The sequence below is a fragment of the Macrotis lagotis genome, chromosome 7 (genome assembly GCF_037893015.1).
Source record: "Macrotis lagotis isolate mMagLag1 chromosome 7, bilby.v1.9.chrom.fasta, whole genome shotgun sequence".
Taxonomy (NCBI): domain Eukaryota; kingdom Metazoa; phylum Chordata; class Mammalia; order Peramelemorphia; family Peramelidae; genus Macrotis; species Macrotis lagotis.
In genome coordinates, this window is record NC_133664.1 from 154,385,088 (window position 1) to 154,412,662 (window position 27,575).

Consider the following 27,575-nt stretch of genomic DNA (forward strand, 5'->3'; position numbering starts at 1 on the left):
TTTATATCTATCCCTTGTGCTTACACAGAGCCTGGCACTTAGCAATTTCTTGTTTACTGATTGAAAGAGCAAGAGTAGGACAAATGATAATAAATTTAGCTTCAATAATGTGCATTTTAGTAGCTAGTGAGATAGCTAGGTAATAATAAAACCCCTGTGAGTATTTGTCAGTGTGGATGTATATATTAGAAGACAGTCAGGCAGAAATTTTTTAGAAATAATGATTAAAGTTATTGAAACCCTACTTATAATTTTCATGAATCAGATGTCCTAGTGTAATGTTTTTGGAGTAACATCTAATGAAGTCTTCAATAAGTACCAGTTTTCAGTGAAAAAAAAGGATTTTTTTTGTATATGATCTCAATTTTTTAATAGTCAAGATTCTGTTTTTGTTCTTTATAAAGCCATACTACTGCTTCCTGAATTCTGATTATTCAGATCAGGAGAGGGGTTGATGATAGTAAGGAAAGTACAATGCTATATCATCATAACTTTTTATCCAGATATCTCAAAGTTCTTCATTGTCAGTTAATATAATATCACACCTCTAAGGTAGGAAAATAAGCCATGTTTATATACTGCATTAGGATCAATGATACCTTAAAGCAAGTGTTGTAATTAATTTTTTTTGCCTATTCCTAAACTTACCTTATTGATTTGAAATAGAATATGTAGAAGGAAGCTTATCTTGTCTACAAGAGAACATACTAAATCAGCATTGCTGATCAGAGATCTTAGACCAATTTCTCAACCTTCATTGGGGAAAGATCAGAATTATAGGGGCGGCTAGGTGGCACAGTGAATAAAGCACCGGCCCTGGAGTCAGGAGTATCTGGGTTCAGATCCGGTCTCAGACACTTAATAATTACCTAGCCATGTGGCCTTGGGCAAGCCACTTAACCCCATTTGCCTTGCCAAAATCTAAAAAAAAAAAAAATCAGAATTATAGTAAGCTCCTACTACATAGGGAACAAATGGTATTGTTGATCCCAGTGAATATTCCAAAACAAGATCCATCATAATGTTTTATGTTTCCATATCCTAGGGTATCCTTAATCTTCCCTTTATTTAGATTAGTTAAAAATAAAATTCTATCCAAATGTTGAGAATATTTTGACACTATTGTTTTCTTGCATTTTCCTTATGCCAGCAAAAACCCGGGCTGCTGACTTGTTGGTGAATCCCCTAGACCCACGGAATGCAGATAAAATTAGAGTTAAAATTGCTGATCTGGGAAATGCTTGCTGGGTGGTAAGTAGAAAATATCTCTTTAAACATATTTTGGTGATTGATGCTTGTTTACAGTTTTTATTTTCTAACATCTTTAATGTTGCTCCTTCCAATCCAGCACAAGCACTTCACAGAAGATATTCAGACTCGTCAGTATAGATCCATAGAAGTTTTAATAGGAGCTGGTTACAGTACACCTGCTGATATTTGGAGTACGGCATGCATGGTAAGAATGCATGTCACCATTTCGATGTCTGGAGTTCAGTAATGATTAAGATCATTAAAGATAAAATTTCCATATTTTTAATGGAGGTGTTCTATAGATTAAAGGAGGATTTCCAAACAGTATATTGAAGAAGAATGTAAAATATTCTTTCTTTGAACTCATCCTTGATGATAAGCCTCAGTGAAGTGGAGGGCATCCATTTATTTCCACATTGATGAAATTACAGATTGAGTCCAATGAATCTCTTCTATCTTGTATCTTGTACTATATTTGTCAGTCTTGCTTTCCATTAAGAAAGAATAGATTTACCGCCATCTCTCCAATACCAGTCCCAAACTTCATTTTGACAAATGTTCACATTATTTTTGGAATGTAACAAATTTTGACATTTCAGGGTCTCTAGCAAAAACTTTGGGATCTTCCCTTGTCTATATCTTGCTGCTTTCCTTTATAGATAGATTATTTGTTGTCTCTCCAAAGGAAAATACCCTCTTTTGTGGAGTATATTTGTCAGGGTTTTCATTTTATCATTGATTGTGTTTGATTATGTTTAATGGCTGTTCACTTCAATTCATAATGGCTGCTGAAGAGCTGTAAAGATAAAAGTTTTCTGTAACCACCATCTAAGTTTGCCACTAAAAACCATAACTTGGGCACAAACGAAACCTTACTGAGTTATCTTTTTTATATTAAGGATTAGAAATAAGATTACTTTGACTATGCCTATTTTGAGAATTTGGTGACTTTTCCTTTGTTGGATTAGAATATTATATAACAAAGTAATACAAAATTCCTCAATCTGCCATTTAATGCTCTCATAATTTGACTCTAATCTCTCTCTTTTCAAACATTCCATATTTCTCCCTTATATGGATAGATGGATGGATAGATGGATGAATAAAAATGCATCTATTAAGTGTTAACTGTGTAACAGGGACCATTCTAAGCACTGGGGGGTTTCAAAAATTTAAAGAGCTACCTCCTACCTCTGCTAGCACCCTCCTTCTTCATTCCTGTTCATGTGCTCCTAAATGCTTAAAGTCAGAAATTTGTACTTAGTGAATCTACTATAAAATTGTCATCTAATCTCAACTGCTGCTGTGCAACAATCTTTTTTACTCTTTTCTAATAGACTCTCCAGTACACAACTTAAAACTTCTTTTTGGAACCTTCTCTTCTCTTATCAAACTACACATACCCCTCTTTTAGGAGAGAAATTAATCTCAAATTTTACTAAGGCTCTTGATTGTAAGTTTCTTCTTTTCCCCAGTTTTACACCCTGCATCTTCTTGTCATCTCCTGTTTCCTTGAGCTCTTTTCTTTTAGTCTTGGATAAAGAGATAGAACTTGTCTTTCTAAGACTGACTCATCCCCTCTTATTTCCTCCAGGTGCTTGCCCTTTTGTTCATTCTCTCTCCAAATTTCAGTTTCTTTTTACCTCCTGGCTTGTTCTCTGATGTCCACTGATCCTCTTAGATTTTCCTCAACTTGAAAGAGTCTTCACTTGACCCTGCTGTCTTTTCAAACCACTGTCCCATATATCTCCTCCTTTTTACAACCAAATCAAAGAAAAAAGCTACTTACACTCATCGCTTCTACTTTATTCCCCTTTGTTCACTTGGGCTAAATTTTTATAAATTGGCTTGTGACCCCAATTGACCAACAATCTCTTAGTTTCTGAATCCTATATTTTCACTGTCTTTATCTTTTTTAACTTCTGTTTAGTATTTGACAATATTGATCACTCCCTTCTCCTGGGTACACTGTCTTTTACTTGGATTTTCATGTCATTGTTCTCTCCTGATTTGTCTGACCTTTCGTTCTAGCTTTATTTATTTGTGATTCGTATCCTTTTCCTGTGGTATCAGGCTATTCTAGGACTTTGTCCTAGGATTTTAAGTCTTAGTGACCTCATTAGCTCCTGTTAGTTCAGTTATCATTTCTATGTAGATGACTTTCATATCTCTCTGTATCCAACTCTCTCATTTATCTTCTAGGCTCTAGACCCACATTTCTATTTTTTAGATATTAACAGCTGTCTATCCTTTAGACATCTCAAACATTTTAAAATTAGAAATCATTATCACTCTCCCATCTCCAACCTTTCTAACATGACTATTTCTATTGAGATCACCATCTTTACAGTTATTTAGTATAGTGATATAATCTTAATTCTCCCTCATTCCCACATAACCAAAAAGTTAGGTCTAGCTTCTTTAGACCTTTTTCATATGTCTGCTTATGTCCAGTCATTGGCATCATCCCAGTTCAGGATCTCATCATCTCCCACCTAGACCATTGCATTCTTACTGGTCTTTCTACTCTAATCCATCATCAGAAATGCTGCTTTCAATGCGTAGTTGTGATCACGTCATTCTTCTAGCAAAGCATTTTTTTTTTTTTTTTAGATTTTCTGAGGCAATGGGGTTAAGTGGCTTGCCGAAGGCCACACGGCTAGGTAATGATTAAGTGTCTGAGGCCGGATTTGAATCCAGGTATTCCTGACTCCAAGACCGGTACTCTATCCACTGTGCCACCTAGCCGCCCCTTAGCAAAGCATTTTCAGTGGTGTCTACCACTAGATTAAATTGATACTCTTCTTTTTTGCTATTTAAATCACTTCATATAAAGATGATCCTAACCTGGGTTTCCTTTCCACGCATTGTACATTATCGCTTCCCCTGTATAGTGTTCCATCTCTTAGTTATGCTCTGCCCTCCCAAGTCTAGGATGAGGTGTCGCCTTGTTTCTTCCCTCAGAATTCCTATTTCCCTTCAGCCTCTTATAGCAGACTTTTCATTATTCTCTGAAATGCCTGTGTATTGATTTGTGTATATTTTATCTTTGTCATGTTTATGGTATTTCCTCTTCTGCCAAAGAGAACACAAGGTCCTGGAGGGCAAGGACTTCTTTTTAGATTTGTATCCCTAGGATCTACTACTATGCCTTGCACGTAGCTACTGAGTGCTCTTTAAACTGAATGAACTTGGAGGCGGCTAGGTGACATAGTGGATAAAGCACCCGTCCTGAAGTCAGGAGTACCTAGGTTCAAATCCGGTCTCAGACACTTAATCATTACCTAGCCATGTGGCCTTGGGCAAGCCACTTAACCCCATTTGCCTTGCAAAAAAAAAAAAAACTAAACTGAATGAACTGTCTAGAATGATATGATTTGTTTTCACCAGACATTGGATTAGTGTGTCATATTTGAAATATCAGCTTTTAAAATTTGATACATTTTTATTTCTTTAAATATTTCCAAATTTTAATTTTTAACATTCCTTAAAATTTTTAGTTACAAATTCTCTTCTCTTTTTCCTTTCCTTTTCCCCTCCCTAAGAAGGCAAACAATCTAATACCAACTAGTAGTATGAAGTCATGAAAACATATCTCCAAACCAGCCCCCCCTCAATAGAAAATACAGCTAAAGAAATGAAAAACAGTGAAAATGAAAAAGCATATCCCTCATCTGTATTTAGAGTGTACCAGTTCTGTCCTTGGAGGTAGACAACATTTCTTAATCATGGGTCCCTAGATACATCCCCTACAGTTATCCTAGCCCATCGTTCCAAGCAGAATAACCAACATAGCTGATCATCCTCTCAACATTTCCATCACTATATAAAATGTTCTCCCAGTTCTACACACCCTACTTTTTATGAATTCATTTAAGACTTCCCAGGTTTTTTTTGAAACCATTCTGCCCAATCTTATAGGTGTGAGGTGGTACTTCAGAGATGCTTTAATTTGCATTTATTTGATCAGTAATTGTTTGGAGAATTTTTCCATGTGATTATTGAAAGCTTTGATTTCTTCTGAAAAATTTTGACCTTTTATCAACTGGAGAATTTTAATAAATTTGTCTGTGTTCCTTATATATTTGAGAAATGAGGCCTTTATCAGAGAAGTTTGAAGTAAAGGTTTTTTTTTTATCCAGTTTTCTATTTTTCTTCTAATTTTGGCTGCATTAGTTTTATTTCTACATAAGCTTTTTTTTTTTTTTTTGCAAGGCAAATGGGGTTAAGTGGCTTGCCCAAGGCCACACAGCTAGGTAGGTAATTATTAAATGTCTGAGACTGGATTTGAATCCAGGTACTCCTGACTCCAGGGCCTATGCTTTATCCACAGTGCCACCTAGCTGCCCCGTACATAAGCTTTTTAATTTCATGTAATAAAAAATCCTTTTTATTTCTTTTGATTTCTTTTTCTCTTGTTTGATCATAAATTCTTCCCTTATCCATTGGTCTGGCACAAACATTTTTCTATGCTCCCCTAATTGATTTATGATATCACCCTTTATATTTAAATCACATACCCATTTTGACCATATCTTGGTATTTAGTGTGAGATGCTGATTTAAACTTAGTTTCTGACAGAATTATTTTCCATTTTCTTAGTGATTTTTTTGGTCAAATAATAAATTCTGGTTTTTTTAGAATTTTTTTTTTGTTTGCAAGGCAAATGGGGTTAAGTGGCTTGCCCAAGGCTAGGCTAATTATTAATTTGACCTCAGGTACTCCTGACTCCAAGGCCACTGTGCCACCTAGCCACCCCCAAATATAAAATTCTTGACCCAAAATCTTGAATCTTTTGATTTATCAAACACTAGATTACTGTTGTGATTTACTACTTTATATTTTGTACTTAATTTATTCCACTATCTAGTTATTTCTTGGCAAGATTGTTTTGATAATTATTGCTTTGTAATATGGTTGGAAATGTACCACTAGGTAATTTACTTTTTGCTTTGAGGCTTTGATTGTAGTTGTTTTAACTTAATTGTCTTCTTCTAAGTTTGAGTCTTTTACACCAATAGCTTTTTTTTTAGTTTTTTTTTTTTTTATTTACAAGGCAGTGTGGTTTAAGTGACTTGCCCAAGGTTACCAGCTAGGCATTTATTTATGTGACTGAGACTGGATTTGAACTCGGGTCCTCCTAACTCCAGGACTGATATTCTATCTACTACACCACCTAGCAGCCCCCTTGATAGCTTTTTTGTGGTGAGGTTTTTCTTTTGGTTGTTGTTTGCTTATTTTACCACTGTATTTCTTGATTTTGTGTCATGTTAAAATTATGCTCTCTTCAGGGCATTGGGGGGAATGAAGAGATGGGGAAGATAGGTGAACTGTCTCAGGATTTTTTCCACATAGCGTTTTTTTTTTTCAGAGCTGGTTCTGAGGGTTTGGGACTTCTTGATGCTTCTAAGGTGGTGTGATTGAGGGAGAGGTATAATCACTGCTCTCCTGGTCTATACCCTGGTCCTTACCCTAGAAGGGACCCTGATCCCTTGGGACTGAAATTGTACTTTTTTTTTTCAGTGTCCTTGACCACTGAGGACCAAAAGTGATACTATTCATCAAAGCCCCTGCTGCTTAGGCACTGAAAGTGTAATATTCCTGTCCATCCTTGAGCTATTACCTAGAAGTGAGTATAGGCAATAGAGTTGCTAAACAGCATCTGCTCTTGCTTAGCATGGGGTGGAGGGTCCCCCATACTCTCTTTTTGCCCAGGTCCCTTTACTCTGACCTGAGAGTTTCTGAATTTGCTGGTGCTTCCATCTCCACCACCTAGATGTATATTAGTAGATGTTTCATCCACTTGGCTAGATTCTATCCCAATATCATACACCTATCTCTTTCTTGAAAAATTGTCTCAATCTGCCTTTTTGTTGACTTTGCCATGCCAGAATTTGATTTGAGGTATTATTTTTAAAGTTGTTTGGAGGAGAATGTTGGGAGAGTTCAGCTGAGTATTTTCTCTACTCTTCTATCTTGGCTCCAGCCCTGGAAGTCTCTATAGCTGTGGCTAATATTTATTTATGGTTTAAAAATTAGGTAATTTTTGATGCATATTTTATCTATTATATTTCAAAATGTAATATTTTTACCCATTTAATACAGTTTTTCTCCAGACTTGAGTCTGAGTCCATCTTTGCTAAGATTATGCCTATGATTTCCATACTCTATTCTTGAGAGTCTTCCTATTCTAAAAGACCTGTTCTTACCTTCCTGTGCACACATCTTCATGGGCTGTTATCATAGGCATGTCATCTGAGTTTTTAGAAAGTGAAAAAAAGTGAGTTGTATAAACAAAATAGCCATAGAGATGCCATGGTAAAGTATTTCTTGGAGATTCTCATTTATAACAACAGCAACAAAAAACTATAATCTTACTTCAATCTTCAATATAATTTCCTTTTAAAAATTATGGTATATTGAAAGGAATGGAAGAATAAACTTCATTCATCAATTCATTTATTCATTCATGGATAAGAGACAGATCATGTAATGGTAGTTGTGATTTTGCCATCTGCTGGTGAAGATAGGAAAGGAGTTCATAGCCTAACAAGACAGACATTATGAAATGCAACCATGTACAAACAAAATATATCAAGAAGAATTTGGATATTCTCTCAGAGGGAAGACACTAAATTTGAAGTAGACTATAAAGAAGCTTCTTGAAGAAGGTGAAACTTCAGCTGAGACTTTAAGGAAGTCAGGGAAACCAGGAAGCAAAGATGAGGAAGGAGAGTTCCAGGCATGGTGGCCATCTGGAGAAAAGGTTCAGTCCAGGAGGTGTGGTATTATATGTAAGACCAGCAAGAAGACCAGTGTCATTGTATTGCATAATGAGGAAAGAAGTAAAATAGAAGAAGATTGGAAAGCTATGAAGAGGTCAGGTTATGAAGGAATTTAAAAAAACAGAAGAGGATTTTGGTTTTGATCCTGGAAGATGATAGGGAGCCTCTGGAATTAATTGAGTAAAGGAATGGCTTGGTCAGACTTGCACTTAAGGAAGAACAGTTTGACAACTGAGTGAAGGATGGATTGGAGTAGGAAGAAGATGCAAGGCAGGGAGATCTATCAGACTATGGCCCCTACAAGGTTCTGTCTTCTCATTTCCCTCAGTATCCTTTCTCTTAGTTAGCTCTAGGTCCCATAGGTTTTTATTATCATTTTTATGCAGATGCTGTGTGTCTGTGTATGTGTGTGGGGGGTCTCCCTTGTCTTTCCCTTAAGTTTTTTTTTTTTTTTTTTTTTAGGTTTTTGCAAGGCAAATGGGGTTAAGTGGCTTGCCCAAGGCCACACAGCTAGGTAATTATTAAGTGTCTGAGACTGGATTTGAACCCAGGTACTCCTGACTCCAAGGCCAGTGCTTTATCCACTACACCACCTAGCCGCCCCTCCCTTAAGTTTTAGTCCAAAATTAACCAATTGGAAATTTCAAACTTTCTTTTTTTCCCCATATATCAAAGATTTTATTTTATTTATTTTGAGTTTTACAGTTTTTCCCCTAATCTTACTTCCCTCCCCTCACCACCCACAGAAGGCAATTTGTCAGTCTTTACATTGTTTCCATTGTTATACATTGATCCAAATTGAGTGTGATGAGAGAGAAATCATATCCTTAAGGAAGAAACATGAAGTATAAGAAATAATAAGATCAGACAAGAAGATATCAATTTTTTTTCTTCTTAATTTAAGGTAATAGTTGTTGGTCTTTTTTCAAACTCCGCATTTGTTTCTCTGGATACAGATGGTATTCTCCATCACAGACAACCCCAAATTGTCCCTGATGGAATGAGTGAGTCCTTCAAGGTTGATCATCACTCTCATGTTCTTGTTAGTGTGTACAGTGTTTTTCTGGTTCTGCTCATCTCACTCAGCATCAATTCATGCAAATCCCTCCAGGCTTCCCTGAATTCCCATCACTCCTGGTTTCTAATAGAACAATAGTGTTCCATGACATACATATGCCACAGTTTGTTAAGCCATTCCCCAATTGAAGGATATTTACTTGATTTCCAATTCTTTGCTACCATAAACGGGGCTGCTATGAATATTTTTGTACAAGTAATGTTTTAGTGCCCCAGATTTCCCACAACCCTTCCAACAATGATCATTATCCTTTCTGGTCATATTGGCCAGTCTGAGAGGTGAGAGGTGAGAGAGAGAGAAGCTTTAATTTGCATTTCTCTAATAATTAGTGATTTAGAGCAATTTTTCATATGACTATGAATTGCTTTGATCTCATCTGTAAATTGCCTCTGCATATCCTTTGACCATTTGTCAATTGTGGAATGGCTTTTCTTTTAAAAAATATGTCTCAGTTCTCTGTATATTTTAGAAATGAGTCCTTTGTCAGAAACATTAGTGTAAAGATTGTTTCCCAGTATACTACAGGAAATTTCAAACTTTCAAAGACATTTTTAAACTCATCTAAAATTGATAATTCCTCCCAGTCTTCCCAGTCTCTGTCAAAGATTCTGCCTCTTTCCATTCACCTAAGCTTTATCCTTGAACACTCACTTTTCCTCAATAACAATATCTGTTCAATAATCAGATCTTGCTGTTTTGTTTACACATTGACAGTGTCTCTCAAATCCAATCCCTCTTCTCTATTCACAGCTTTTTTTTAACTTTGCCTTTTGCTTAGATTATTCTAACAGTTTATTTGATCACCTTGCCTCAATTTTCTTACCACTCCAATCCATCCAGTGCACTGCTGCTAAATTAATTTTCCTTAAAAACATATTTCACCATATATTCAATCAATTCTAGTGGCTTCCTATTTCCTCTGAATAAAATATAAACTCCTCCGTTTAGCTTTCAAATCCCTTCACAACTTGACCCCAGTCTTTCTTTTCAGCTTCATTGAGTGATACTTTCCCTGCCCCCCACTTTTAGATTCAGTCAAATTTGTCCTCCAGTTGTCTGACTTATAGACCTCTGTCACTCATAATTCCAAGCATTTCCACCGGCTCATTCCCATTCTTAAAAGGTACTTTATTCTTACCTCCTCCTCATAGACTCCCTCTTCCTTTATCCTTCTAAATGAATCCGTTACTATTTCTTGCCCCTTATCTCCTTCACTTCAAGTGCTCTTCCTCCATACTGTCTTGTATGAATTTACTTAGATTTGTTCATTTTATATTTAGGATATGTATATTATGTGTGTATAATATATAATATACACACACACATACATATTTATGTGTACATATGCACACGTGTGTGCATGCACACATGTGCACGCACACGTGCACACACACACTTAAATGTTATTTCCTCCATTCGAATATAAACTTCTTGTGAGTTGGAACTTTTTAATTCTTTTAACTTGTATCCCCAGTCTCTAGGACAGTGCTTGATATGTAATAGATACTTAGTAAGTGCTTGTTAATTAACTGAGTCATTTGAAAAAGTTTAGGGCCTGGAATTCAGTACTTGTCTCATTCCCAGGATTAGCCATATGGTAGTTTTTATATTGTAGTCTCTCCTAAAGCACAACTACCTCAGTGGAAAATAAAGCTCACTTTTTTTTTTAAGTTTTTGCAAGGCAATGGGGTTAAGTGCTTGCCCAAGGCCACACAGCTAGGTAATTATTAAGTGTCTGAGGCCGGATTTGAACTCAGGTACTCCTGGCTCTAGGGCCAGTGCTCTATCCACTGCGCCACTTAGCCACCCCAAGCTCACTCATTTTTATGGAAACTGGGAACTCCCCCTACTTGCCCCATTCATGGAAAGTAAATAATCTTTTTGGAATTAATAATGTCCTGCTAGAGGGCATTCCTAAGTAGAAGTTTCATTGAACTCCAGTGCATACTATTTGATATGTTGGAGCTAAAGGAAAGAAAACTGCTGCCAAAGGTAGGCCTTTAGCCAAATAGGTCTATTCATTAAAGGTATCTTTTACCATCACTAAGATGTTATTTCACAGTGTTTAGAGTCACTTGGGTCATCTGATCCCTCCTTCACCTATCAACCTCTTTTGGTATTTACTTAGAGAAGACAGAGCTGTGCTTGTAGCAAGATGCTTTTTACCAGGAAGTTATGAAGATTGTGCTTTGTTATTGCCCATCAGAGTCTTTGAGTCTTCATCATAACATAGGGACTAACTTAAAACAAAAACCTATGAACCATTACATAAAAATATTGCATTCATGAAAAGTTAACATTAACCAGTTCCTTATTTTGGGCTCCTAACCCTCTCCCCCCCACCTTTGCATGTTACATAGCTTATGGACAGGAATATTTTATGGCATAAGAAACACCAGTGATCGGTAACTGTGACATACTGATGTTAGTGACAGTAATATAACTTCCTTCTGTAAACAAAGGAGTAGTTACTATATTCTTGACCACTCTCATTGTAGTTGGTCAGTTCAAGATATGGGGAAGGAGGAAACACCTAGGAATAAGGTTTTAATTATCTGTTACTTTCTTTTATAATGAGGAATCATCATTTGTTTTATTGTGTTTTTAGTATATTCTTTCATACTGTGATTATTTATCCTGAGCCTCTGTGCAAAAAAATAAAGAAAATCAGAATCCTCTCCCTTCTGTCTAATGTGGATGGATCTCCTTAGCCACCCTACAACATTTTGTGGTTACTTTTAGTTAGGAAAGGGGAGGCAGTAGATGCTCCCCCTTAAGCTTGTGAAGGGGTAGCATAGTTTTTCTTTTTGAGTGAAGCCTGAAAGAGCTGATTAAATATGTACTTAGGGAATGAGGGAGCAGGATAGAGACTAAGACAGATCCAGTGACACTATTTCAATTTACTTTCTACAGAATGATAATGCTCCCCACATCCTCCTTCAGTAAGGAACAATCACATTGAAAAACACTTAGGATTTTTTGACTGAGAGGGATTAAAAAACTGACATGACCTGGTTTGATTCCTGCTATTTGTGTTGAAGAGCAGCATGAGAATTCATTGTGTCATCTTTGTGAATTCTGTCATCTGTTGTGTTCTAGGCCTTTGAGCTTGCAACTGGAGATTATTTGTTTGAACCACATTCGGGTGAAGACTACTCCAGAGACGAAGGTGAGCTGTTCTTGTTCATGAAGACTTAAGCTCGGCACAGCTCTTTTTTCTGAGCTATGAATTCCTAAAGGGCTGTTTTGTACATAAACAAGCTATATCTTGATTTTCAAATATAAATTGAGATTTTTTTTTTCCTTTTATGTTTAAAGTCACATCAGTAGCAGTTGATGGGCAGCCCCCATCCAGCAGTCACAGGCAACTTACTTAAGAGCAGACTGAAGGAACTAAGTTCTTCTCCCTGTAAGACTTGCATATGAGTGAAACTTGAATGAGAAATAACAGATTGTATTAGTTTGGAAGCCACATACATTTGAGCTTTGCTTTATTCCCCTTAATTTGTATTGATGTGGTAATACAGAGCTACTGATTTCTGTGTACTCTTTAAAGTAGCTAATAACTGTTTACAAACAAGCTATTAATGCTTGAATTTCATTGGGAAAACTTCTTTTCCATGCTTATTTGCCTGTGATGCCTATGGCATTGGTAACTTGAGCATCATTGATTGTTTGTTAAGGCTACTAATGATGCCAGACCTCTGCCAATCCTGGAAACCACTGCATGGATTTGCTACAGTCATTGTTGATTTGACTCTGTTTCAAAGTTTTTACTAATTCTAGTTTCTTATTTTTATCCCATCTTTCCCTCTGATCCCTTCCCTCTTCCCCATATCCTTTTTTTCTCTCCTTCATAGACCATATAGCACACATCATAGAGCTTCTAGGCAGTATCCCGAGGCACTTTGCTCTATCTGGAAAATATTCTCGGGAATTCTTCAATCGCAGAGGTAGTACCTCTTCTTTTTGAAAGGTGCCACGATGCAGACAGAAATGGAATGGAAACTGCTGGTTGTACCTACCTATACTACTAAAAAGGGGGCATTGCTCCAGATTGAAAAATCTACTCCAGCAGAATTTATATTCCAATCAGAAAGGTGATAGAGAGGACTGCAGCTTGAAATGCCTTTGTAGTCATCATAAAAACAATGACTAGATCTTCAGCAAAACCTAGCACTCATGGTCATCTTCAGTGCTACCTCTCTTATGCTTTCTCATCCCACCCTGCCTTCTAAATTTGACAGACACAGGGGATAACTTTGACTCCTCTGGTAATTGGTGCATTTCACAATCAGTCTGTTTCTGTCTGTACCAGGCCAGTGTTAGTGTGTGCATGCAATGTACTGATTAAACTGTTGTATGTTTCTGTTTTGCTGGCAATGTTCTCCAATGCAGATCACATAGCATTGATCATTGAACTGCTGGGGAAAATCCCTCGAAAATACGCTATGTTGGGGAAATATTCCAAGGAGTTTTTCACCAAAAAAGGTAACGGTATTTATGCAATGCTAATTTTCAGCATAATCCCATACCAAAAGGAGACACTAAGATAATAGAACTCTGGAGGTTCATGGTAATGAACTTGCAGACCAGCAATAAAATTTTGCATCGAATTTTTATAGTTCGAAGATTCATTTATGTTTCTTGTAGTAACTCCTCATTCTGCTTATCTCATCAGCTATTTATGAATGAGCTAGAGAATCTGGGCTGAAGTGGTTGATGGAGGGACAAATGTGTGTTTTGGGAAATATTGAGCAACGTTCTTTTTGTGTTTAGACCTGAATAAAAAGAGATGCTATGTTGGTTAGGAATGAGTCATTTTAAACTCTGGAAAAAGAAAAATATAAAAAGAACAAGGAGTCATAAATTTGGCAAATTCAGTTAATAACATTAAAATGAAATGTTGATGAGAATGCAAAGGAAAGCAGTGTAATAGCTAGCGATAAAAGTTAAAGAAGTATCTGTACCTTCTCATTCTTCATATAATTACAGTGTTGAGATTATGCCTTTAAAGTGTTCTAAAAAAAAAATAAAAAGAGAAATGCTTTCTATTCAGTGACTTTTTAAAACAATGTCATGTACAACCAGAAAACAAAACTCGAAGCAACTAAATGTTCAATAATAGAGGAGTAGTCAAATAAATTGTGGAATGTTAATTAAAGCTCTACTATAATGTCATTAAGATAAAATAGAGCCATTTGAAAAAACTTAAGAAATTATCAGAATGAAAAAAGCAGAAGCAGAGGAAGTATGCACATTACTTTGACCCTAAAAAAGAGAAGTGAATTCTAATGAATCAACAAAGAATCCTGAGAGATGTGAAGAAGAAGAGACTGAAAATGTGTGTCATTTTATGTGTTGAAAGTCTTATATTTAAATAAAAACGTTTGTAAGAAAAAAAAGGTATGCACAGGAAGAAAGAACTCCTCATCCTCCTCAGTAACACATAGGGAAGAGAGATGACGCCACCCGAGCCATCCTGCTTCTGGTAATCAGGGACAAAATGGAGAGTGCTCCTTTTCTGGTGACTCCTTTGAATTAGAAGCCCTGAACCAAAGACTCCAGTGGTACCAATAGGACTACAGGAGGGAAAAAAGATGATGCTCTTGATATAGTAAATCTTCTGGATCTGTGACATTCTCTGCTTTTTGGGGGTTGAAGATATGAAACTGTCCAGAAGCCTAAGTTCATTCTAGCTTGGCTATTCTGATCACCAGATATTTATTGCTCACATCTTAATTTCTTTTCTAAATCAACCACTTCTTGCCTGGATTTTGGAGAGAAAGAGCAGAGACCACCTGACACCACCTTCCATCATTTCAGGACCTTGGATTATGTGAGGCCCAGTGAGTTACACCTGAAAGGAAATGTGACATAGTGGAAAGACTGATGGATTTGATAATAACAGAAATCTGTGTCCAAATCTCATTTTTAGCCCAGTGACTGTGTAATTATGGCAAATGACAACCTCTTGAACCTCAATTTCTTTATCTCAGAAACAGGTTTAATACTTTATACTTCTTGTACAGACTAATTGTGAGAGTCAAAGAGATAATAATAATAATATGTAAAGCATTTAAAATGCTTTACAAATATAAGCAGTGGTGGTGGTGGTGTGGTGCTGATAATGATAATGCTGATCTCATTCTCATCATTTTGTTGGAATTTAGATAAAAACAGTCCTAGTAAAAGTTGCCTTCCTCCTACTATTCTTATATAATTACTTTTGGGGTATTATTGCAAAAGTGAATAAAATAATTCTACTTCGTAACAATAAGAAAATTTGGATATATGCTTTTTTATGTATATCTTCTATAGGCTAACTGGCAGAATCTGTGGGATTACTCCAGAGAGATATATATCCTCATGCTGTTTGTATGGGGTTATGATTTTTTTTCTACTTGATTCTTATGTTTTTAAAACTTTTCCATTTCATATAGTTTTGAGATTATGGCTATTATAGCATGTTAATATCAAGTAAAATATTTTTAAAGTTTTGTTACTTAATATTATATTTGGTTGATAGTGATAGTTTGATCTGTGATAATACTAAAATTCTAGTACATTTTATCTGATTTCTCAAGGATAGTTTGAGGTCTATGTTTATCTCTTTATTTAGGATTATGAGCTTGAATATGCAATTTTGGCCACCTAAATCATGTCTTTCTAAGGACTTTTTTTTTTGCAACCTGAAGCAATACATTGCAGTTCCCATTTGTTTTCACAATGTGCTTTGCTTGATAACATTGGATTCCTTGCTTTGGTTATAGTTCTCTGCCCCTGTCATATCTTTATACTCAGCATTTCAATAGTTATTTAGATGTTCCTTCAAATATCTTAGTTTCTCCATGCTTCAGTTCCTTCTCATTAATAACTTCCTGCTGATCTTTCCACTTCACTCAGTCTTATTCTAACTAATCCTTCAGAACAATGAACTCTCTCTGCTTATAACTTATGCATTTAACTTTACCTCTCCCTTACTCTTCCTAAACCAATTTTTTTTATTTTCTCTGTGAGCATTAGTTCCTCTGTGCCTTTGGAAGGGACTCTCAGAATCCATCTAACCTACATCTGATCCAAAATCCCTCTGCAGTGCTTCCATCAAGTAGTCATTCAACCACTGGTTGAAAATTTTAGTTAGCGGCAGTATTCTATTCTTTGAGGTAGGCCTTATTACACCTTATTCTTCTTGAAGGGCTCTTTTTTTTAAACATTTTATCATTTTATTTGTTTTCCAATTATATACAATAGTAATATGTACCCATCATTTTTTGCAAGACTGAATTCTGCAATCCCCCCACACACACACACGCAGAAAGTTGTCTGGCAGTCTCTAAATTATTTCCATGCCATACATTGATGTAAATTGAATGTTATAAGAATAAACATAACCCCCCCCCCCCCAAGAAGATGGGAAACCTCAAGAATAGAGAGAGAAAAAAAATTGTACTTCGGTCTGTTCAGATTTCGGTGCCTCTGTCTCTGGAGTGAGTTGCTTTCTTTATCATAAGTCCACCAGAGAAATTGCTTCAATATTTTCCCCCTCAATTGCTATTACTAGCTGTACCTCCACTCTATTTCTCCCCACTCATTTATTCTGTTCTGTTTCTCCTTTCATCCTGGCCCTGTCCAAAAATGTACCCTCTGAGTACCCTCTCCCTCCATCTTCCCTCTCTTCTATCACCTATTCCCCCCTTTCCCCCATTCCCCCTCATCCCATCCCTTTCCTCCCATCCTTCTCCAGGGCAAGATAGATTTCCTCACCCTATAAAGTGTGTATGTCATTTCCTCTCTGAGCCATTTTTTTTTTTTTTAGGTTTTTGCAAGGCAAGTGGGGTTAAGTGGCTTGCCCAAGGCCACACAGTTAAGTAATTATTAAGTGTCCGAGACCGGATTTGAACCCAGGTACTCCTGACTCCAAGGCCGGTGCTTTATCCACTACGCCACCTAGCCACCCCTCTGAGCCATTTCTGATGAGAATAAAGGTTCACTCATTCCCCCTTGGTTCCCCCCCCCCCACTTCATTGAAAAAGCTTTTTCTTCACTCTTATGTGAAATCTCTCAGCTTCTTCTTCATCTCCTTTTCTTTCCTCCCAGTACTTTCCCCCATCACCCATTAACTCCTTCCTTTTACCACATCAAACCATTATATTCCACTCCTTCTATGTCCTGTCTATATATTCTCCTTCTAACAGCTCTTATAAATGAGAAAGTTCATATGAGTTATCAATATCTTCTTCCCATGCAGGAATACAAAGAGTTCAACATCATCAAGTTCCTCATAGTTAGTCCCTCTCTTCCACTTTCTTCACCAGTATCCTGTACTTGGAGATCAAACTTTTTGTTCACCTCTGGTCATCTCAATAGGAAAGTTTGAAAGTCCTCTGTTTCATTGAAAGTCCATCTTTTCCCCTGAAAGAGGATGTTCATTTTTGCTGGGTAGTTGATTTTTGTTTGTAAACCAAGATCTTTTGCTGTCCGGAATATCATATTCCAATCCTTATGAGCCCTCAATGTAGATGCTGCCAGATCCTGTGTAATCCTGACTATGGAGCCTCGGTAGTTGAATTGTTTGTTTCTGGCAGCTTTTAGAATTTTCTCTTTGATTTAGGAGTTTTGGAATTTGGCAGTAATATTCCTAGAAGTTTTTCTTTTGGAATCCCTTTCGGCGGGTGACCAGTGAATTCTCTCAATTTCTATTTTACCCTCAGCTTCTAGGATCTCAGGGCAATTTTGCTGTATTATTTCTTGAAAAATGAAGTCAGGGTCTTCTCCTGGTCATGGCTTTCAGATAGTCCAATAATTTTTAAATTATTTCTTCTGGATCTGTTTTTCGAGGTCAGTTGTTTTTCCAATGAGATATTTCACATTTTCTTCTAATTTTGACTTTTTTGGAAGAGTTTATTTCTTCCTGCTTTCTTGCAAAGTCATCATCTTCCTTTAGTTCCATTTTGCATTTGAAGGAGTTATTTTCTTCAGAGAGCTTTTTTTATCTCCATTTCCAGCTGGGTAATTCTACTTTTTAAGGCATTCTTCTCCTCATTTGCCTTTTTTTTTTTTTTTTTTTTTTTGCTTTTTTCCATTAGGCCTAAACTGGTTTTTAACATAATTTTCTGAAGTATTTTTTTGTATATCTTTCACCAAACTTTTGATTTGGTTGTCATGATTTTCCTGCATTGCTCTCATTTCTCCTCCCAATTTTTCCTCCACTTCCCTTAATTGCTTTTCAAAGCCTTTTTTTTTTGAGCTCATCTATGGTCTGAGCCCATTTTTCTATTTCTCTTGGAGGTTTTGGATACTAAAGCTTCAATTTTTGTCATCATCTGAGTATGTGTTTTGATCTTCCATGGGACTAAAAGTAATTCTCTGTGGTCAGATTCTTCTTTTTCTGTTATTTACTCATTTCCTCAGTCCAAGACTAATTTACAGCACTTCCAAGGCTTTGGGGTTCTTTTGGGGGGGGACACCCCACTAGGACCTTTATTCGTCCAAGGTCTTATTCTCTCTAGCCTGTGCTTTGATATGTAGATGACCACAGCACTGCCCTCTGCCCTAGGGCTATATGGAGAGGTCCAGCTTGGTTATTTAGTCTGGAGGCCTAAACTGCAGTATGTGAGAGTAGGCAAATAGCAGAGTCCTACCCCAGGGAGAGTAGAGAAATCTCTGTAGACTTCCCTTACTGTCTCTGGGGGTGCAAGCTACTTTCTCCCGATTCTCTCTGCAGGTTCTATTGGCTGGTGCTCTTTACTCCACACTCATTTTAGTATAGCAGAGTTCTCTCATGGCCCCTTCAAGCTGTTGCAGGTGATCTCTCTGCTGGGCTGGGCTGGGCTGGACCATGGCTTTATTTCTGCCCCAGGTCCTGGTGAGGCACACCTTTCCCAAGGAACTTCTAAATTATCTTGGACTGGGAAAATGTATCATTCAGTCTTTCTGTGAGTTCTGCCCCTCTAAATTTTGGCTAGAACCATCCTTTGTTTTTTTTGGAATTTTTTTGGGGGGGTCAGAGTTTTCAGGAAATGCCGCCTTCAAGCAGCCATTTTGGCTCTCCCCCCGCTCTTTTTTATAACAAACATAAATTTGTTCCTTGACCATTTTTATCTCTTTACTCCTAGTTTGTCCTCTGCATCTAGGTATAATAGTCTAATATACTAGTCCTTCAAGTGCTCGATGGCAGCTGCCTGAATTTTAACTTATCTAAACTAAAAATCACAGATTCTTTCATTTGATCCTTTTATGGGATGTGTTTTGTTGAAATGAATCTATGTGGAGATCATCCTTGAAATTAAAGAGAAATTATTGAAATGAGGAAAAATAATGAGCAGAAAAAAACTCGGAGTTTATATTTAATAACCAGTTAGAGCTTAATAACACTTTGAGCTTGTTCAGTATGATGTTTACAGACCATTTCTATACAGCTCTTTCTAAGAACTGTCATTCCATTATTTATTCCTTGGTAAGTTTATCATGACCTGGGAGACTATCAGTAACACTGACTTAAAACATTGGCAGAACAATCTTTTTAGGTTTGATTCCAGGACATGTCCTTGTTCTTGACAGGACCTAAGGAACTTTTGGAGATTTGCTCCCCTAAACCATGCTCTGGTTTACGGTTTTTAATCTACTTAAGACTGCAATATTACAATTTAACCTTCATTTATCCTTTTGATACCAATTTGATACTCAGTTTGATACTTGAGTGAATTCTAATCTTCTTGAACTTTGTTATATTAGAATTCTATAGTTCTTTGATGCTTGTATAACCATCATTTCCATAGAAGTAAATATCTAACAAAACTAATAATATTACAATAGAATGAATCAGAAAATTTAGAATACTGTTTTGCTTTTGAAGAATATTCCTTAAAAAATGTACCTTTCACTAATTTCCCAATGTAATTCAGATGCTGGATAAGATTAAAGTTTGGACAAATACATATGTGCAGCATTTAGTTAATGACCCTCTAATCATTTCTTTGACTTGGCCTTAGATGTCTGTTTCATGAAGTTGCTTCCTGGAAACATGTTCCTTTGGAAATTCTATGTCAGGGATCTGGTCTTCACTATTGTCCTCTTTTTGTTCAGTTAGTTTCGCTTAAACTCAGAGTCCAATATCCTTAAATTTGCATCTCGGTGTTTTTAGTTGGAATTAGACTGGTTTTTAGCACATATTGGCAGAGGTATTTCTTCTAGTAGATCCATTTTCTAGGTTCCAAGTCAGTTTAATGTTCCTTATATCTACTTATGGTAATAAGACTTAGTATGGTTTAGTAGGACCTCAAAAAATTTCTTTACTTTGGATCTTCAGTAATTAGTTTATGTGGTATGAGTCAGTGCAAGTCTTCATTAAATTAACCTTATTAACTTTAGATCTATAGAAAGAACATCAAATTAAACTACTTATGTATGGTAAGAATAATTCTATCTAGAGGCTTGAGGAAGAGTCTTTAAAAGTATCTTTGAGGACCTCACTTTGTAAAACTAAGTCTTTCTGTCTCTTTTGTCAGAAAGACCTAAAACAAAAAGGAAAAAAAGAAATCAATCTCCTATTTAAGAAAAATTACAAAATACAATACAAATTGTTTAAAGATTTGAAGTTTTATGAACAATTTAACCATTTTAAATAGAATAATAAAATTATATTAAAATGTATTCTTTCTTATGAATACAGCATTATGCAAATTTGAAAACTTTTTTAATCAAGCAGTTAGATTACATTGTAGACTTATTTTTCATTTTTGAAAAATCCTTTAAAAACTTCATTGAGGGGCAGCTAGGTGGCAGGCACAGTGGATAGAGCACTGGCTCTGGAGTCAGGAGTACCTGAGTTCAAATTCAGCCTCAGACACTTAATAATTACCTAGCTGTGTGGCCTTGGGCAAGCCACTTAACCCCATTTGCCTTGCAAAAACCTAAAAACAAAAAACACAAAAACAGCTTCATTGAACCCTTCCTTATCTTCTGTGTGGTTTGACAGAGAAGTTCCATTTGTGTTCTGCTTGAGGACTACAATTATTTCCTTTATCTTTTTTGCATATAAAATGTACCTTCAAGTACAGTAATTTAAACTGTATTGTGAAGGAAAATTACATCCTCCTTTATCTTTTTATTTTCAAAACATTTTTATAAGCATTTCTTGACAATTAATTAAAACAATTGCATCTGTGAAAACCTCAGTCCAACTTGAGACATTATAGGAAATTATTAAAAATAATTACTAATATATATACACACACATATACATATACATATACACCCAAGGTTTTGGTATCTAGTCATAGATATGGATAATCAAATAGATGTGAAAGGACTTTGGTATTTATTATCTCTAGGACAAAATTTAAAATATATAGATTAAGACCATCATCTTTACTTGGGCTTTTCCATTGTTTTCTTCATTGGAACAATAGCAAAACTTCTAAGGCTACCAATATTATTATTGTTATCATGACTTTATTATATGTAATCTTTTACCCCGTGAAAAATATTTAAAAGCAAAACATACCTGTTTTAATTTTAAACTGGAAAGAGTCAAATCTTGTTGCTTTCCTAAATTGAAGTTTCCAGAATTTTTTAAGAATGAAAACTTTTACATCCATCTCACATCACAATTTTATCCAGTCCCCTCTTTGAGGATGATCAGCCATAATCTAATAAATGTATATTTAACTATTGATCCAGTGAACAAGAAAATAACAAGTCTAAAAACTGATTTGTCCAAGTTGCCTGGACTAGGAATTTGACTTTTACTGATTATAAATTCAGAATTGTAAAATTAAAGCAATACAGTCCTTTATATTTGCATCCCTTTATAGCAGTTCAAAAATGCTTGCAGCAAAAGATAGCATCCATTATAAAACTTTGCAATTCTCTTTCCATGGTCAGAAAAATTTGCTATGAAAAGAGGAAACACATAATTGTAACAGTTTCAGGACTATATATTCCCAGAGCTAAACCTAAAGACACAGATTGAACTATAATAAGTATAACAAAACAAAGTTCCCTAGCTTTGTTTGATATTAGATGGAAGGCATGAATTTTGCAGTCATGCAAAAGAATTCTATATTTTTCACAGGGTATTGTAACTAGATTCATAATCAACCAGATGAAAAATAATTCATATTCAAAAATAGAAGCAGTATACTAGAGAAACTGAATCAGGAGGATCTTGCCATTACCTTTATATAGCTGCCTTCTCACCATCCCAGATTGAGGCCTCAACCATACCAGGCAACATCCACCTCTTGCATTTTCAGATTGCACTTTCTCTGAGCACCTCAAGCATTTTCTCTGAACAGTATATTTCTGGTTTAACAATAATTCAAAATATTATAACTGAATTCAAAATGCAAAACAAATCAAATTATAGTCCTAACACTTACACAGTAAGTTTTACTAATCAGTAAGGGTTACAGTAAGCTAATAATTAATAATGATCCTTGATAAGTGACACCTGAAATTTATTATTACACAATATTAAGATTAAAAAGGAGAGTTAATCTAATTTCAAATGCAGTACATTCTAGGAATTGTTTTTCAAATTAACAGCATTTCTTATGTGATATTTTCTTAAAATCACAATGTAAAAAAAATTTAGGATAGTAAGAATAACATACAAGAATATTATGAACTTAGAACATAAACCATGAAATAAATTGCTCCAGTTCCATACAAAGAATAATTTTATTTAATCTATCATTTTGGGCATTCAATTACTAGTTGCTTTGAGAAAGCAGCATATAGTAATTTAAGATTGAATTCGTCATATATTTGGAAGGGGGAATCAGCAACTGCAATTCAGAAAATAGCTCAGCCATGCTGTAAATAATAATTTTCCTGAATTTACCAATCCAGTACAAATACAGAACTTAAATTGTTCGATTTTAAGTTATATAACTTTCTATATTTTTAATACTGTCAAGTATGTCAAAATTTGTGAAATAAAGTTTGGAAATCATGAGAAATCTTAAAAATAACTATTTGAGGAGAAAACAAGTACCTCTCAAATGGAATAATAATCTTAGAGTCTTGGAAATCTTCCTTTTTTCTTTCTCATACTAAAAACTAAATTCTTGGCTTCTGTTTTAATCTGTGACGAGTGTTATTAACAATCCCTTCTTAAAATGAAATTTTCAGAGTTTATAAATAGTTCCTTAAAATGTCAGAAAAAAAGTACTTCCAAATTAGTTTATTAAGAACTTGCAGAGTCACAGTTCATTCCAATTCCTTTTAGGTGATTTTGCTTATAACTTAGTCAATTAAATTTACTCTTTAGGTGGTAAAAATATCCTCCTTCCTTTATAATAAATAAATCTGTCACTGTATAAGGTAGTGATGGAAATGGAAAAAGGGAGAAGGAGAGAGAGAGAGAGAGAGAGAGAGAGAGAGAGAGAGAGAGAGAGAGAGAAAGCTGCTGTTTGTATTTAGGTTAGTCTTAGGGAAGAGCAAACCCCCAAACCCAGCAGGATTTATTAGACTTTCACTACTACTTGCTAAATAAGTTTCCTTTCCAGTTCACAAATTCAGGTTCTAATTAGTTTGCATTGCTATAAATTTCTACAAAGGGGAAAGAATCTTTCCTCATACCTTTATCACTTTATATCCCTAACCTGGCTAGAATTAGGAACACAAATTTAATGCATGTTTTGAAAACTTGGAAACTCAGTAGTATGAAGAAAAGAGACTTTAAACTCTGAAAAAGATAGTAGTTAAATCATTAAAGATTAGGGGATTTTTTTTTCATCCACAATGAGATTTTCCCAAAATAAATACAGACAAGAATTTAGATTCAGTAATGGAAGAAAACAAAACAAAGATCAAAAGAAACATGATCAGTGGTATAGAAGTTGTAATAGTAGCAGAATTAGGAACAGTTAAAATCATAGGAATAAGAAACTTATTTACTACTCTTAATTATGATTCATCACAACTTACGGGTTGACTTTTGTCTAATTTTCCTTTTATTACTAGTAAGATTGGGAATTTACATAGGAACTGCCCCCTTTTGATATCTCCTTGTTTCTCTAAATCTATTACTGACTGAATTTCTTACTTTGAGCTTTAGACAAAGAGTTTTGCTTAATACATATCTTTGACTTATCTTTGAAATAGCTGATTATAATTGATTCAGTCTCTTTTATTTAACTGGTATTATTATTATTATTATTATTATTATTATTATTATTATTATGTAGGCCCACAATAGAGAATTGTTTCTTTCAATAGACTGTTACTTTTTCTATCAGTCTCTTGAACAAATCAGGCTGTTATTCCAGCATGGGATAAAACTACTACACCCTCCCACCCCCAATCCTCCCTTGGGTCAGAAGATGCATAATAAATCATTCCCAGAAATTCAGAATCTCTTACCTGCTAGAAAGTGGTCATAAATACTCACATGGAATTCACTAACCTACTTTTTTTGGTGTTAGTGGGACAATTAAGGTTAAATAACTTATCCACAGGCAAAGCTAATAAATTGTCTGAAGTCAGATTTGAACTTAGATTTTCCTGACTCTATCCACTATGACACCTAACTGCCCCAACTGTTCTTCTAGTGCCTGAGAAATCTGCCAAGTCTACATCAAGTTGTTAGGTTGAAAAGAACCTACATGATGACAGTCTTTGAAATAATAGTTTATTGAAAAAGAGAAAATTAGTATTCAAAGTATATACATTCATGTGGGTGGCCTACAGAACACGCTGCACATGAAATAAAGTGTTCTTTTTTTGGGGGGGGGGCTTTTGGTTTTGTTTTTTGCAAGGCAATAGGATTAAGTGACTTGCCCAAGGTCATAGAGGTAGATCATTATTAAGTGAATGAGGTCATATTTGAACTCTGGTCCTCCTGACTCCAGGATCTGTACTCTATCCACTGCTACACCTAGCTGCCCCCCATAGCTTTCTTTTTTTTTAATGCCAGTCAACAGAGTAGTAGTTAATCCTTTGGATATCAAAAAAAAACCCAACCTCATACATAATGTACTTATTCTTAGAACTTAGTTCAATACAACTAGTTTTTTAGAACATATTTTAATATAGCTATTTCTCAGAACTTTCATCCCATTATTTCTTTGTTGGTAATTTTTCATGACCCAGGTGCATCTATGATATTGGCTGAACATTGGCAGAACAATCTATATAGATTTGGTTCCACGACTAGTTGGCAAGGACTAAGGAATAACAGATTGCTTCTTAAAAGTTATCTCATTTTATTTTTTCCAATTATTTACCAAGATAGTTTCATCATTCATCTTCCTCCCCCCATAGCAATAAATGTAATATAGGCACTCATGTATAATCATTTTTAACATTTCCATATTGATCATAAATAGACTACTTCTTAAGAACCATGCTATACTATTTAGCCTCCTTAAGACTGTGCTGTATTAAAATTTAACCCTCAGTTATCCTTACATATGTCCAGTTCCCTTGTTTTGATAGCCACTTTTTAGACATTTTATATAAATCCCTCTTAAGATGTGGCCTTTGGGGGCGGCTAGGTGGTGCAGTGGATAGAGCACCGACCCTGGAGTCAGGAGTACCTGAGTTCAAATCCAGCCTCAGACACTTAATAATTACCTAGCTGTGTGACCTTGGGCAAAGCACTTAACCCTATTTGCCTTGCAAAAAAATTAAAAAAAAAAAAAGGAAGTGAATACACTACTTTAGTCTAACCAAGTTACATTGGGGCAATTATGTCTCATTTTCTAGATACTTGTCTCTCCCTCTCTTACTCTCCCTTTTCTTTCCCTTCTTCTCTGCTTTTAAATTAATGTAAATTTTATTAATTCTAGCAATATTTGAAAAACAAATACAAATGATACAGAATTCAATCTGTAGAAGCATACATGAGGAAGCCTCAAATGTTGTTTCCTTTTTAGGTTACATGGTTGCAAAAGTAACATTTGCACAGTATTGTAGTCTGAAGTTCTGGTATAACTAACCAGAATAAGAAATCCTTATCTGTTTTTCTTTAACTATGAACTTAAAAATATTGCACTGAATTTCTTTTACATCATTCTTATTAACATCCTGAGAGTCTTGATTAGCCAGGATGGCATTCTTCCTAAAATAATTAGGTTTATGATCTGAGTATGGGATTATTGATTAATTTACTTCCCAAAACTATCCTGAGTTGCTCATGAAAAAAGATTCTTTGGAAAGAGTGTTAAATACAAAATTGAATAATTTTAGGAAAATAACTCCTCAGGGTGAAGAGCAAAATATTCAATTATAACTGTTTTATCTTACCTATGAAATTTTTTCTTTGTGAAAAACTATTAATTGTAACTTCAGAGTGTGTCCAAGAGAGATTTTAAAGGTAGGATGGATATCCATACTTTTTAGTCTCTCTCGCATTAAGTAGAAATGCTGAGTGTAGACCAATAATTTCTGGCAGAGTTATGCATATAACACAGAGTACAATATTTTTCTTGACAAACCTAGAAATGTATATATTTTCTTATTTAGGGGCTTGATTATTTGTGTGTGTATATATATATATAATTCCACTCAAAGAGTTTGAAATAAAATTTTGCTTGAAGCATTGAGTAAATCAGACATTTAGATGGCAGAACATTGGAATAACCATCTTTTTTACCTCCATGTCTCATCATTGGGAGAGCATAAATGCAACTGTAATATGGTTATGATGGATCTGTGATAACCTCAAGATGAATACTCTTTTTATTGATGCAGATAAAAACCCAGGCATATCTTTTTTTACTCTATTTTCCTAAGGAGGTCATCTACTTAGAGGTAGCTAAATCTAGTCAGGAAGGCCTGACTTCAAATCCAACCAGATAGATGCTAGCTGTGTGATCCCGCCTGTGAAAGTCACTTAACTTTTGCCTGCTTCAGTTTCCTCAACTGTAAAATTGAGGATGTTAATAGCATCTGTCTTACAGAAGAGATGTGTGAATTAAATGACATATTATTTGTAAAGGGCTTAACAAAGTGCCCGGCATATAGTAGGTGCTTAAATTCTTGTTCCCTTTCCCCATTAATGAGAACCAATATGACTACTAAAACACACTGGGTCTGTGACTGTAGGGAAAGTCACTTAGCCTCTCAGTAATCAATCTGAGACTGTCAGTTGGACACTTCTGGCCAGGATGGTTGCCTGAAAGGAGGCAGACCAGTTTGTTTAACTCCAATTCATACCAGACCAAAGACGGATCAAGAAATCCATTGAGCAAATTTACTATAACAAGTGACTTCTTTCACTCTAGAGCTTTACAGAGTTAGCCAGAACTAACAGAAATAAGAAAAGTGGTTATCAGTAAAACTAGTGCCAACCAATGAGTGACCTCCCATCGAAAGAGGACAGGCCAAAATCATGTATAACCTATAAGGTTCTGTATTCAGAGACAGCAAGAGTTGAGGGCTCCCCAGAAAAAGTCTCAAATTAGTCTGAAATCTTCAATGAGATCATCAGAAAAGGGATCTTTGAAGCC

General features: G+C 35.4%; 1 protein-coding gene across 7 annotated transcripts in view; it reads left to right on the forward strand.

Moving 5' to 3' along the window:
- SRPK2 (SRSF protein kinase 2) overlaps window positions 1–27,575 on the forward strand; it is a 250,382-nt gene that overhangs the window by 209,031 nt on the left and 13,776 nt on the right. For 5 of the 7 annotated variants that reach the window (XM_074193977.1, XM_074193979.1, XM_074193980.1 and 2 more), the window contains 5 exons: window positions 1,151–1,251; window positions 1,349–1,456; window positions 12,214–12,283; window positions 12,975–13,067; window positions 13,513–13,605. In XM_074193977.1, the coding sequence (XP_074050078.1) occupies window positions 1,151–1,251; window positions 1,349–1,456; window positions 12,214–12,283; window positions 12,975–13,067; window positions 13,513–13,605 (465 nt within the window). The remainder of the gene's footprint in view (window positions 1–1,150; window positions 1,252–1,348; window positions 1,457–12,213; window positions 12,284–12,974; window positions 13,068–13,512; window positions 13,606–27,575) is intronic. The other 2 variants (XM_074193981.1, XM_074193982.1) reach the window with 2 other exon arrangements.